Below are 14,949 nucleotides of genomic sequence, written 5' to 3' on the forward strand. Positions count from 1 at the left end.
GATAATCTTGATATCTACCATCTTCAATCATTAGAAAATCAACAATAGATATAGATGTATTATCAATTTTAGCCAAGACGAATGTATGAATAAAGTATAATATAGACATTTGGAGCGCATCTTGATTGTTTTGCCAGTTGCCCATCTTAAATCGTTAAACTAGCTGATTCTTGCAACACTATTCACTGCACCGGAAAAATGCTTTTGAAATAGCACAGAAGAAGTTGATTCTGGGTATTCAAAATCTTTGATATTGCCTTTAACTTTAAGTCCAGTAATTATTGCAAGTTTATTTATACCAAATTTCAGGATGCACCCATTTATATGTCCAATATGCAACACATTAGAGTTGCCTTGTTCCAACTCTAACAACAGCAAACAGTTAGTGATTTGGCCCTGAAAATTACATTTAGAAATATCTAAAAAAGGTCCAAATATTGTAGCCCTAAACAATTGAAATACATGCTCCCCTATAGACTCATTAAAATCTTTCAGAAAATTGTTGTTAAAATAGACAGCAAACCTTATTGGATGTGTTGGTATCTTTTTTATCTGTACTTGAGTGGCTGCAATTTTTAAAAAAAAACAATTTGTAATGACATTCAATATACACCAAATCACACTACACAACCATTCTGATACATGATACACACAAAAATAACTTAAAGGTTACCAAGTTTCAACTGCCTACACAACAATGAATGATACATAACACAAATATTCTGATACACAAATAACATAAAAGGAAATCAAATTTCAATTGCCTATACAATAATCAATGATACATAACACAAAAATTTTGATACACTAATTTTAACTGACTTATACATGAAACCAAATTTCATTTGTATGATACATGAATGTTAATTATACTATGGGATTCCTTTAACTTATTACAAGACATGATACATTATACAATACATGACACATTATACATAATATGTCACTAACTAACACATCAACTAACTTTTTGTTAAATTTGGCAAAAATATTTTTCATGATACATTTTCTTAGATAAACATATAAAACAAGGGTTTTCCAACACATACACTAAATATAAAATAGATATGTATCAAACTAATATAGGATTTTTGCATGTATCAATTTTTAATCCAAAACTACTAAACAACACTAAAAACATTTAATTCATGTATCATTAGATCTAAATTTGATATGTATCAAACATACAATAACTCTAAAACAAATTTAAGGAAGAACAAAAAGACATACCCTAAGCAATGTGGGTCTAGAAATAACAGTTGCTGGTGTTTTTCCCTTTTTTGAGGTTTTTTTTTGCAACATTCGGTTTAGAAGATTTTGAAACATCTTGGTTAGTCTCCTTCCACAAGTTGCAACAAATTATAATTTCAATTCCTCGTAGTGAATTTACATTATAATAATACTTAATTCCCTCAATCTACTGTAATTAAATTTTCTAGTATTTAATGAAATGTCCTTCTTTTCCAATCACCCCGTTGTCTTTCTCCACTAGCACCTAACAGTAACAAAGCAAACATATAAAGTTTTCTTCTACAATTCATGCCTAATCTCTTTTCAATGTCCCTTCTAATAGCAATAATATAATAATTGTAATAATCGATCCTTGCACTACCAATTTCAAATCCAACATATACAATAGTAGTAATTCTCACCCTAATACTAATTAAGAGCATGAAAATTACCTGGTGGATGTAGTTCTTCCCAGGTATACGCCGCAACTACTGTTTTCTCCCCAATTTTTTTCTTCTTTTCTATAATTTATTTATTATCCCAATTCTTATATAACCAATTTTAAAAAGTGACCTATAATTCATTTTACTATTTTTTTCTTCAATCACCAACTAAATATTTATTAAAACTATCCCATTAATTTCATAATATAATTATGAATAGTCCAAAATACCCATTTAGAATCTATCAAAAAGTATTTTATGAAATAAAAGGCTCTAGTATTCAAAACGACCAAAAGAGTCGCTACATTATAAAATATTGAAATCTCATTCATTTGGGACTGATTACATCATCTTTCGGAATTTTATCCAATTAACAAAATTCTAATTGTTTCATTGCTTGTTGATGCATTTCTTTATTGTCTGATACATTGTAAATGATACATTATTTTATGAAAGACGTATATCCGAGAGTGGTTATTTATAATTTTTTAAAATGGATAAGGCACAAGTATCCTCCTAGACTATAATCAAAATTCTAGAGAGACACCACTAAACTTAGGTCCTATTACCCCCAAACTCATTTTTTATAATTTTATATGCCTTTTGTCTTAGTACGCTCCTTGAATCCACGTAGTTGAGGTGCCTAAGAGATGTTCGGATGTCACATAAGCTAGAAAGGTGTATAAACTTACAAAAAAATAAAATGAGTTCGAAGGTAATATGACCTTAGTTTAGTTAAGGTGTGTCTATAGGATTTTGGTTATAGTTTAGGGAGTACTTGTGCCTTATCCGTTTTTTAAAATGATAAGAAATTTTTCATACGATGATAATTTTAAGTTGTGGAAGAATGAAACTTAGCTTAGGCAATAGATAGAGTAATCAATCGGAGCAAAAAAAGAGTGGTACTAATTATTATTTATTGTATGGGCTACTGGTTAGTAATTTTGAATCTAAGACTTACTCTATTTCTATTGTCACTACTGTTGTTGTTGTTGTTGGTGATGGTGGTGGTGGTGATGGTGGTGATAGTGATGATGGTGGTGGTGTTGGTGTTGTTGGTGTTGGTGTTATAGTTATTGTTATTGTTACTGCTGTTAGTACTGCTGTTATTGGTGCTCTTGTTGCTGCTGTTGTTATTGTTATTGTTGATATTGCTGCTGTTACTGCTATTATTATTATTATTACTGTTGTTATTGTTGTTGTTATTGTTGTTGTTATTATTATTATTATTATTATTATTATTATTATTATTATTATTATTATTATTATTATTATTATTTATCACTATTGTTGTTGTTGTTGTTGTTTAATAATAATAATAATAATAATAATAATAATAATAATAGTACTAAAAATAATAATAATAATAATAATAATAATAATCTTAAATGAATTAAATAGTTTAATAATACATATTGAAATAGTAAAAGTATATAATTTGAGTAATTATCATTGCTATTGATCACACAAGATGCAAATTCAGTTAAGACTCGACAGAGGAGGCTATTAAAAAAATGAGCGAATGAAAAACAACAAGATGGAAAAAAAAATATGTAATAGCCAAGAAATGAAAAAGATACTTAACGTTTATTATATTTCTATTCATTCACTTACATAATTTAAATTCACACCAAATAAGTTTATGAATAGATAAATATATTTTTATCAATATATTATTACCTCTTTTTAATTCACGAATAATTGGTTATTAGTGATCTCATATTTCTCCAAAAGACCTCATATATATCCAATTAAAGATTATAAAAAAATATTCAACAATTTCATCAAAGCTACATTGATAACTTTGTGGGATCTATAACTACACCAAAGAATCAAAAATCTAAAGTATACAGCAAGTTGACTCATCACAAAATCAATTTTTTTCTATTTTTCTCGACTGATATATTCTGAACCAAAAATTATATACACATTAAAAAGACACCATCTTTTAAATTTGATTAAATCTCACACAATATAATCATTTTATAAAACTTTATAACATGAATAAAAACCTTCAAACTTTAGGATATTCTAAATTAAAAAATTAGAGATATACATCCATTTCTCCTACAAGATATTGATGTTCATGATCGACAAAAAGATACACATCGAATAATTAATTTAACGAGTGCAAAAATAACATTCGAAATACAACTATTTAAAAAAAGAGTGAAAATCGATCAAGAGTTTTATGCATACTTGCAGTTCAACGCCTCAAGCAAACAAAGGAATCAAAAATCAATTTAAGAGAGAATAAATCGATTAACTCAATGAAGTAACTTAGATGTAGTAAAAGGTGTGACTAGCGGTGAATGCATTGTTAACTCCTTAGTGAGTTAGTTGGTTTTGATTAAACACTTTAACATTATACTCACAATCTCGTAGACATTCCAATAAAAAAGGAAGTGATCTATGCAACCAACACTAAGATGGTAACAAATAGATGATTAAATTCATCGAAAGGAAAGCATCAATATAAGAAATAAGAATCAATGTACAGATGACCCAAATCCAACATACAACTCACCCTGATTGACAAGACGAAATCAAGCTTTCAATATAAGGAAGAGACGCAAATTAAGCCAAAAATTCAAGATATGCTGACCAGACAAGGAAAGAAATCAAGCCAGCCAAGTTAAGCAAGATAGAGAAGCAAATCACGCCAAAGACTCAAGATTTGCTGATCAGACAAGAATCAAGCCACCCAAATCAAGAAGGATAGATAAGCGATTTACCATGCACATATCTGATATGGACATGATCAGCAAATCGCCTAAATCAAGAAATATCTCAATTGTCCTTAATTGAGTTAAAAATCCCTTAGGTCATTCTTAAAAAGAGCAGTCTTCAAATACTATATAGTCCTCACCTAGCCTTAGTTGTGAAGTACGCACTTCACTTGAACTTGTCCGATGGTCTTCTATTATATTTCAAAAACACATTGAATACTTGAAAGCATTCAACTGAAAAAGAAAGAAAAAGAAAGATTTGAGTGTAGGTTATACAGGTAGAGGTTGTGTCAATCAGAAGTATCCAATTTATATCTGATAGGAGACTTTGCAAGAACCGTCTGTAACTCACCAAGTTCCTTATCTCTCTAACGGAAACACTTCTAAAAAAAGGAAACTAGACTAGGCACCACATCGGTGATCCAAACCAGTATAAAATTTTATGTCATTTACTTATTGTTTCTTCATTGCTATATCTTTGTTTTACTGGCCTGCTGGTAAGTCGACTAACTATCTATTAATAATTAGTAGGGAGTCCAATTCCAAAGTTAAGTTGTGAGAATGTGGATTGCAACACCATATGGTACCTTGTAAGATTGCCTAAGTCTCTAAGTAGTTATCAGTGTGTAAATGATTTGGTGATGTAAGGACATGATCATTTATCCATTCCTAGTCCTAACAATTTTTCTGATCCTTGTTTTGCCAATAGAGGGAATAAAACTATTATTCATGTTGAGTTTCATCTGTCAACTTTTGATTTGATCCATCTCACTATAATGCTCTTAAGTCTTGGTTTGTAGGATTTAACTAACAAATAAACCTACGGCCTCAACCAACCCCAATTCATAGTGCTAAATTTCTACCCCGTTAAGATTTTCACTTGGAATAGAACATGACAGCATATTACGTAGATATTAATATTTTTATGCTAATATTTGTTGTTGCACCTTATTTTTCATAATTTTCAACACAGAATAATGGGGTGATTTTAGGGAGGTATTTATACGTAGTATATTTACCTTTGTTGTTTCACTTACTATTCATTGTGTGACCACTATTGTCACATAAATCATCTTTTTTCACGTAAAATCAGTTTCTTGATTGAAATTCAGCGATCTCTATCATCAAGTATGAAGGTTTACTACATGTCTATACATCGGTCTTATTCATCTACTCACAAGTACAACAGTTTTATTGTTGTTGGCAAACGCCTTGAGCAACAATATGATTTTGGTATGTCAGTGGCTTTTCATATGTGAAAATTTTCCCTTCTTTGCTTTATGCTGGTATTGATTTGATTAATTGGTTTTTCTTTGATAGTCCGCATTCGTATTATATACCTATTGTCAAGAGTTGGGGGTTTTTCTTTTTAAAGCTATTTTTCTGAAATGATTGCTTATTGGTATACTATTTACTCTGTTGCTAATAATTGTCAATGTCATCATCCTGACAACTTTTATGCTGCCTCATGTTAGTAATTTTGCTCCTATTGATGGATTTATGAGTCAAAAGTGTTGAGATGAGAGTTGCACTATGAAAAGAGTTAAATTTAGGTTCTTATCATTAAAAAGAGTTATATTTCTAAAATTATAGATCCAAAATTAAAATGCCAAAATATTTTTTTAATATACACACACACACACAATTACTAAAACACCAAAAGTGTCACTAATAACAGCTTAGAGAGACTTTACCTAATTTTAGATAGAAAAATAAAATAGAAAAATAAAATAAGACTGGTATAAAATTCAAATTTCTAACCTCACATTAATAAATGCATTCAATTATCATCGCATTATATAATATTTTGAATATGAATTCACATATCTATATTATTTGAAAAAAATAAAAAATATAACACCATTATATATATGATTTTGAAAGGAAAATCTTGTTCAATGCATATGTGTGTGGAGCGTGGGGTTTAAAAGACCCAACAAATGAGCCCAAGAGAGAGAAAAAAAATTAGAAATAATTTATTTTTGGAAAAGAGTTCAAAATGCCCTTACACTATGTTAAAGGAATAAAAAATGTTCTCCATTTATAATTTGACTCAAAAGTATTTTCATAGTCAATAGTTTGGTTCAAAATTGCTCCTATAATTATAAAATGTATCAAAAATGCCCTTTTCGAATAAATATATAATTTTTTAAACGCATCTTGTTCCTAATTCAAATATTATTAAAGAACATTATTCTTTTTTTTCTAAAATCACTTTAACAAATAAAAATGTATGAAATATTTTTTTTTCTTGTTAATGTTATTTTATCAATTAAAATATAATAATTTCATGTACGCTTTTGACAGATAATATATATCATATATATAAGATTATAGTTATCCATCATCAATTTGTTTTTATGTAACGATAAAAGTAATGATAATAAAATAAGAAATAATTTCATTTTTTTAATTTTTCTAAAATGAAGTAAGATAAACATTTGCTAATTTTTAAAAAAACTATATTAGAAAAAGCATGTGTTAAAAAGAAAATAATAACAATATATTTATTTAGAAAATAAGCATATTTGACCCATTAAATAACAATAAGAACTTTTTTGAACAAAAATATTGACAACAAAGACATTTTGAACCATACTTCAAAATGGAAGACACTTTTGTTCCTTTCGTATAGTAAAAGGCCAATAAAACATTTCAAACTCAAAATATTAACAATAATGATATTTTTGAGTCAAACTATATTTTTATTTCTTTTGCATAGGGCATTTTTATTCCTTTTTCCCCTTTTATTCTTTTCTAATGTATGCCACAAGCTTTCCCGCCAAAACGAATTCTCAGTTTCCCGCCATAACCCATTCTTGAGGTTATTCAGTGATCTGAAAGAGAAAGCAACATCTCATCCTTATTGTCTGATAGAAATTAAAATGCAGATTCAGGTAAAATGCAGTTGCGGAGAGGAGAAATGCCCGGAATGGGCAATTCTAGAGCTTCAAGGTGTTGTTGAAGTCCAACCCTCCTTCAAAGATCGACTCCAAAATCTTCAAATTGGCACTCTTTGCCGCCCCACATCCCAGGTTTGTTTCATGAGATGCTTAAATATCTTTTCTTTTTGGTTGCTGTTTATTGAATGATGAAATTTTAGGAAAATTATACATTTACTGTTGGATATCATGAGTTGACCGGAACCAAGATGCCCTTGAAAAAACCAATGTTAGTATTGAAGAAAATCAAACTTTCCACTGAAGAAGAGAAGGGTGACATCAATTCAACAAAGGTGGAGTTGGACGTTATTGGAGTAATTCGTCAAAGAATTCTTTTCAAAACCAGACCTAAGGCACTCATATCAAGTAAGACATCATACTTCTTTTGTTTTTTCCCAGTCTTCTTGGTATATCCAGAATTAACTTACTTGTTATACTTAATTACTCGGTTATAGACGTTATTGGAGTGTATAGAAATGTAAATCCAGGTGATTTAGTATAATAAAAAATGCGTAATAAATATTATTAAAGATAAGGATGATGATTGATTATACTGAGGATAATACCAAATAGGGTTTGTACTAGTTTGACATAGGTTGAAAACTTGTACCAAACAAGCGATTAGTAATACCAATACATGCAGTATTTTCTCCAATACCTTTTATTCAAATCATCTTGTGTTGTTAATATAAAGCTTTGTGCTTAAGTGTGCTTCTTTTAATCTTGACATTTGAAGCATTTACTATCACCAGCTTCTTTATTATTAGACTTTTGAGACTACCTTTAGATGATGCTTGTGATGTTGAACTTTTGTTCTTGTGGCTAGAAGTAAATTCCTTTTGCTTATAAGCACCTGATAGGCGTTGCGACCTGATTTTGAACTCGTTTAGAAATGTTCAATAATGTGACTTTGTGGAATAACACATAGTTATCAACTAATTTTAATTCGGGAATTAGGAAGCCCATTTTTTGAAAGAAAGGTGGTTAGACCTTAAATATGTTTGCAAACCAGATAAAGTGCAAGGATTCAAGTGATTCACCGAGTAAGGTGATTGGCATCTCGAGAAATTTGCAAACTCGTTTACCTACAGAGTTTAAGACAAATTTTGTGGCTGAAGTAAAACTTGTTTGTAAAGTGATAGTTAAAAGGTGGTTTCGTAAAACAATTTATGTAGCACTTAATTACTCAATTAATCAATAGATGAACTATTTTTGTGATTGTCTTATTACTTAAATGACCTGTAAATTTGACTTTGAACTAAACATATTAATTCAACTCCCAAACTTATAGGTCGATAGACTTCACTTTATAACTATCAAGACAAGGATTAGTCTTTAAATTATTTTAGTGAGTCTCAAGGTTTTGTATCCTTTGAAAAAGAACAAGATTTCTGAAAGAAAAAAAAAGTAAGATACATTCTTTGTTAATTGAAAGTATTCTGTTAAGCGTGAAAAGCTTGAAACAAAAATTTGGGAAAAGATCTCCTTTTTAGTCCTGCAAAGAGAAGCTGAACTTCTCTTTTTTATGAAAACAGTAGCCAAACAGAATAAGTAAAAAAGAAAGGAGATTCTGATGTTTGAGCATCCTTTATTCATTGAATATTATTTTGGAAGAAATGATTGACTAGGATCTTTGAATCTATCAGACAAATGTAAACCTCCCATCTTAAGGTTTATTTTTTGTTGGATAAATTTAGAACTGCTAGAGAACAGTAGGATTAGCAGGACCGTGCAAAGGATGGTCTCCGCCCTAGTTTCTATCCACACCTGTTTGCTATGGTTGTTCAAGTGTCCCCGTCCTGCCTGCCCCTCCGCCAGATTCATGTTTGAACAGAGTTGACAAGTTTAGCTAAATTTATTTCCGTTTTGTGTTTAATAAAATTCTATACAAGTGATGTTTTTATGTATTCTTCTCTTCCTCCACTTGGAGCTACAGGAAGCCTCTGTAACTGGACTAGTGAGTGTTTTATCTTTTTCATCTTTTTTTTTTTCATGTTTCTTCATCCACAAATTGTTCTTCCATTAATCTATTATGTAGTGGCTCACTAGAATGAAGATCAAAACTGTTGGTTTGGGTCACAGGGGTTTTATCAACATGAGTAAAATCCTCTATATGTTTTCTAGGTATAGAAGAAAATTTTAAAATCTCTCCCCCTTTTATTGTTTCCAAAGATTGTGTTGGATTGATCCATCAAATTTGAGGTTTTCATATGCTCCAGCAAACTCTTGTTTTCTACATGAATTTACAAGGTTTCCTTCTTTTCTGTTGCTTGGATATGGTAAACTCTCATCCTGCTCAAATTACCCCTCCGCAGGGGCCACCCGTAACTTTCCTCACTCCCCATTTGTGACTTGAGCCCCTTAATCTCATGGTTGGAGGTGACTCTGTTCTGAATCAAAGGCCAAAGTCGTAATTGGGTCGTCCAGTAAAGATCTCCGTAAACCATGGCGGAGTTCCTGCGGTGTATATATGAGGCGGCATGCCTCTATTCTGGTTTAGTGGTATGCGTGGCCTGATGAAGCTTCCACTCTCTTTGCATTTAATCTTGTTGTCCTCAACAATAATGGTCCAGAAAACAAAGGTGGGGGCTTGTACTGGGGTGAGAAACAGGCAATTGATCTCTGTTTTCCTTTTACTTCATGGTCGTACTTATTTCCCATTCCAGTCACCATCTTTCATTGGGTAGGTATAGATGAAAAATGTAGCTTTTAGATTGTTGGAAGACAAAAGATGGCATCAAACACGTTGAAGACGCTTCTATATTAGCAATATTTTCTCCCTACCTTTTGTGAAATTGAGATAAGATATGAATGAAAATAGCTTAGTGGGTATGACGAGCTGTTTTAGTTCCTAACTACACAAATAATGAAGAAATTCTGGTTAGGAAAGCAAGACATAGCAACTTGATACTTCTAGAATTAAAAGATCAAGATGTCATTTGATGCATTCCTAATAAGAATTTCTCCATTAGTGTAGAAAGTCAAAAGTACTTGTGATATCCACTAAAGCTAAGTTGTATTCAATGCCATAGCAATCGCGCAAAGCAAAGAGAGTGAATATCGTTATTAAAGAAGTTTTTCCAATGTATTACAAGCCTTAATCTTTTGTGCTTTTCATTCATATTTTTCCTACCTTAACTCCTACCACGGCTCTGTTGATGTGCACCCTTGGATTTTTAAAAGAGCTCAAACAATCAGTGCATTGTGTAAACATTACCACAATGTATTTTAATGACATAGCCTCACTTAGGCGGGAAGACACGAAACTACCATCTTTGGTTTGGGAAAATACAACTCCATCTCTTATCCCATAAATTGCATAGCCTCTATCCTATACTCTTCCCCTAATCATTGTGGATTGTAATGTTGACATGAGACATATATTGAGAAATTGTTTGCGTATTCCCCTTAGATGTCTATTCCTTGAATAAATATAGAATACACTCGTATCCACAAAGAAAATACAGATCACCTGTCAGTATTTCACAAATGTTAGTCATGTGACCACCAGCTGTTTTATGCTGTTACTATTCATTGTCTGCTGCCTAGCTATTGCATCTTTAATGATGATCAGATCATGACTCCATTTTCCCCTCTTCACTATCTAACTCTCCATCTTTTCACGTGTATCTAGAGCCTCAACCTACGGAGAAGGAAAAAGTCAGTGCTGCAGTGTCCAATTGAATTGTACTGTGCATGTAATTTTGTTGAAAGTTCAAAGATGGAGGCTTTGATTCCTCTACTCTTCTAGGTGAAGGGTTGATTTCTAGTGTTGCGAAATGACCACATTGTATATCACCCTGTTATTTCCTTGATATGCTGAAATTGTATGTGACGGCCTGGAACTCTTATACAGTGCCAGTAATGATATGTATACTGAACTTCAGTGACTCGTTTCAATATGATCCTTCGATTATAATATTCTGATTAAGATGAGATCAGGGGTTGCCGACTTGCAGTGTTCTTAGCATTGTGGCTAAGCAAAAAGAAGATAAGTGTTCTACTCAAACATTTTGCTTTTTTATGTGGAGTTCTAACTTCATGAACTCTTAAATCATAATGCATGTCCATCGGCCAGACGCTGCATGAGTACCTCTTGAGTATTGGACTATACAGTTTTTTCCTTGATATCTCAATGGTGTTGAAACTACCGTCTACAAAGACAATTTGGTTGGAATTTCTGAGTATTTGCTATTAACGATGACTTGATGGGTTAAGTTAAGTTCATAATGACTCATAGGACTGATCTTTGATATTTGTTTCCCTTAATAAAAGCCTTACAAAAGTAATCTTCATTTATTTAATGAAAATTCTTTGGACTAAAATGCCTTCCAAACCTCACAAACTAAAAAGAGCTTAATATTATATCTATCATTTGTATCTTGATAAATATATGAAGTTAAAAATTATATAATTTTTTAAAAAAAATTTCCTTCTTTTTTCTATTTTTTGCCTTTTCTTCCATTTATTTTGTAAGAATATTTTTTTTCCGGTTATCTTTATTTTTTCTTTCTTTTCATTTTTTTTCCATTTACGGAGCTAAAAAAACTAGATAATTTATACATTTGTACTATTATAAAATAGAATTTGTACCTAGATTCAAGTGTCTAAGGTTCAAGATAATTTTTTAATGATTACTATTTTAAAGATGAAATACTCTTATAATTGCCTTAGAGGCAATACTTAGCCCAATGATTTTGAAAGAACAAATTATGTTCCATTGGCAAGAGTTGACGCTATCGTATTGTATCTTGATTTATGAGATGCTCTGTAACTCTTGCCTTAAAGGCAAGGCTTACATCAAGAACTACAAAATAACAAGTTATACTCTATGGGCAAGACTTGACACTACCACATTGTCTTGATTTATCAAATGTTTTATAACTCTTGCTTAGAGTTATAACTTAGCCTAAGGACTTCCAAAGAATAAGTTACACCCCATGGACAATATATCTTGATTTATGAGATATTGGATAACAATTGTCTTAGAGGCACGACTTAGACCAAGAACTTCAAAACAACAAGTTACGCCCTATGGGCAAGACTTAGACCAAAAACTTCAAAATAACAAGTTACGCCTCATGGGAAAGACTTAAAATACCACATTGTTCTTGATTTATCATATGCTCTATGACTCTTGCCTTAGAGGCAAGACTTCGCCGAAGGACTTCCAAAGAATAAGTTATGCCCCGTGAGCAAGCGATCTTGATTTATGAAATAACACTAAGAACTTCAAAACAAGTTACGACCCATGGGCAAGACTTGACACTACCACATTTTGTTTTCATTTATCAGATGCTCTATAACTCTTGCTTTAGAGGTAAGACTTGTCCCAAGGACTTCCAAAGAATAATATACGCTTCATGGGCAAAAGATCTTGATTCATAAGATACTCTATAACTATTGCTTTAGAAGTAAGACTTATTAGCCCAAGGATTTCCAAACAACAAGTTAAACCCCATGCACAAGACTTGATACTACCACATTACGTCTTGATTTATGAGATGCTCTATAATTCTTGTCTTAGGGGCAATACATAACCAAAAATTTTCAAAGAGTAAGTTGCGCCTCATGGACAACAATTTACACCATTTTCACTAGGTCGAACTTATGCGAAACATAATAACTATTGTCTTAGAGGCAAAACATAGATTGAGAGTTTTTCTAAAGACACATATGCCTCACAGGCAAAAATTTACACTATTTCACCATGTCTAACTTTTTTGTTGTTTTTTCACACGGTGCCCGAAGCCCATATTGAAGCTCCGACTAAGTTAAGATAGCGCACTGCAAGGCCCATTCGGGTGTGACGCTCCCAACCAGATTTTCTCCATACCAGGGCATGGTTAAGGGTGAAGCACTCCCACCAGTGCACCACAACTCATGTTGTACTATGTCTAACTTGCCTTAGAGACAATACATAACTCACAACTTTTAAAAATAACTTATTCTTTATGGGTGACAATACTTGTAATGACCCGATTGGTTATTTTTTGAAAGTTTCATGGATTTACCATTATGTCCCTCCCATTATCGACCTCGAGTCTTTTATGATTGAGTTTGAAAAGTTAATTTTGAACTATGAGGTAAAAGCTGAGAATTTGGTAAGTTTGTGAATTTTAAAGGCTAAGTTATTACGAAAGTGATTTTTGGAGTTTTGAGTTCCGAAATGGAATTTTGTCAGTTTCCTCAGTCCCAAAATGTGAAATCTAAGTAGTGAAAGTTGTCGATTTCAGTTTTTAAGTCTTCTTGAAGATTTAAGGTCCTAAGTTGTGAAATTGTGGAATTTTAGCCTTTAGATTGACTTTAGTCAAGATTCGGTGTTCGTATGCTCGCATCGGAATTGTGAGAGTTCTATTGGATTTGGAGGATATTATTTTAGGTCTATGTGAGGTCTTGGTTGATTTTTGGGAAGTCCCAAGCTTGTTTTCTTCTATTTAGGCATGAATTAGTTTCTTGTGGTTTTCACAGATACCGGATTGAGGAGACCTTGAATTTGTGTTTTGAAGGTTCAATTGAGTATGGAACGTCGAGTATAATTCATTTGCATATGTAGTTTGTGTTTACGGGGTTCCGATTGAATCTCAAGGTTTTTTTTTATGATTTTTTAAATGGCAAAGGACCAAATATACCCCTATACTATATGAAATAGTTTAAAGTACTCCAAGTTATACTTTTGAGCTAAATATACCCCTCTCGTTATACTTTTGGGCTAAATATACCCTTATGACTAACATATGACACATGGACGACTGAGATTAAATGAGCTATTCAATTTAAAATAAAGCAATTAGGATAAAATCCATCCCGCTCCAATAACTTGACCGACCTAATATGTAAAATTAACCCACCCAATTTGTCTTTCAAACAAAAAAATAAACCTAAGACGATTAGTTCTTGCTCTCCAGCAAGTCTGCAACTTGGAGCCTCTTCATCGCAAAAGATTTTTGCTCAAAGGTATGGTTTCTTTTCTTCTTCAAACTTTGTAGCCTTGAGTATGATTCAAACTATATCAGTGTCCTAAACTTGAAGTAAGTTCAATTATTGAGCTTGAACCTTTGTTTTATTTTTGTGATAAATTGAAGTTGTTTTGATTATGCTTCACAGAAAAATTCATGTGGCTACTGGGAGTGGCACGAAACTTGTTTTTAGATGGAGTGATGGTTCTAACAAATAGTATAAAGACTCAACTGAATGCCGCTACGATTAAAGTTGATACTTTGAACACAACGTTGGACACAATTAAGATTGAAAGAGATAACTTGAAGGAAAAAATGGATGCAATGAAGGCTTCAACCAATTTTGAAGTAAACAAATCAATGTTATTGGAAGATAATGTGAAGAAGATGAAGACGTTAATTATGATTTTGCGTGCTCTTGTTACTGGAATTGTTGCCTTGTAGGTAATGAAGTGATTAATTAGTGAACTTGTGTAATGTTAGGTGAAGTCTCGTGATTTATTTTGTAATGTACAGTTGATAATCAAACTTAATTCATGGAAACTTTCTTGATTTTCTTGTAATATTTGTTGATAATCAAGCTCAACTCATGGTAATGTTTCCCTGTTATATTGGTTATGTAATTTAAAAAATATTATTATCATCG

At 31.7% G+C, this 14,949-nt stretch overlaps 1 protein-coding gene across 2 annotated transcripts; it reads left to right on the forward strand.

Annotated features, from left to right (window-relative positions):
* Nucleotides 1-7,140: 7,140 nt before the first annotated feature.
* On the forward strand, nt 7,141-14,866 carry LOC107021531 (putative uncharacterized protein DDB_G0287975). Of its 2 annotated transcripts, none has more exons than XM_015222209.2 (3): nt 7,141-7,437; nt 7,506-7,710; nt 14,452-14,866. In XM_015222209.2, exons 1-3 carry the CDS (start codon nt 7,288-7,290, stop codon nt 14,745-14,747), a joined length of 651 nt encoding a protein of 216 aa, XP_015077695.1. In that variant the 5' UTR covers nt 7,141-7,287; the 3' UTR covers nt 14,748-14,866. The 2 variants fall into 2 exon arrangements, with proteins under 2 accessions (XP_015077695.1, XP_015077696.1); XM_015222210.2 differs by lacking the exon at nt 14,452-14,866 and adding an exon at nt 10,979-11,280 and having other exon boundaries at nt 7,153-7,437.
* The last annotated feature ends 83 nt before the right edge of the window (nt 14,867-14,949 follow it).

Source organism: Solanum pennellii, chromosome 6 (assembly GCF_001406875.1).
Source record: "Solanum pennellii chromosome 6, SPENNV200".
Taxonomy (NCBI): Eukaryota; Viridiplantae; Streptophyta; class Magnoliopsida; order Solanales; family Solanaceae; genus Solanum; species Solanum pennellii.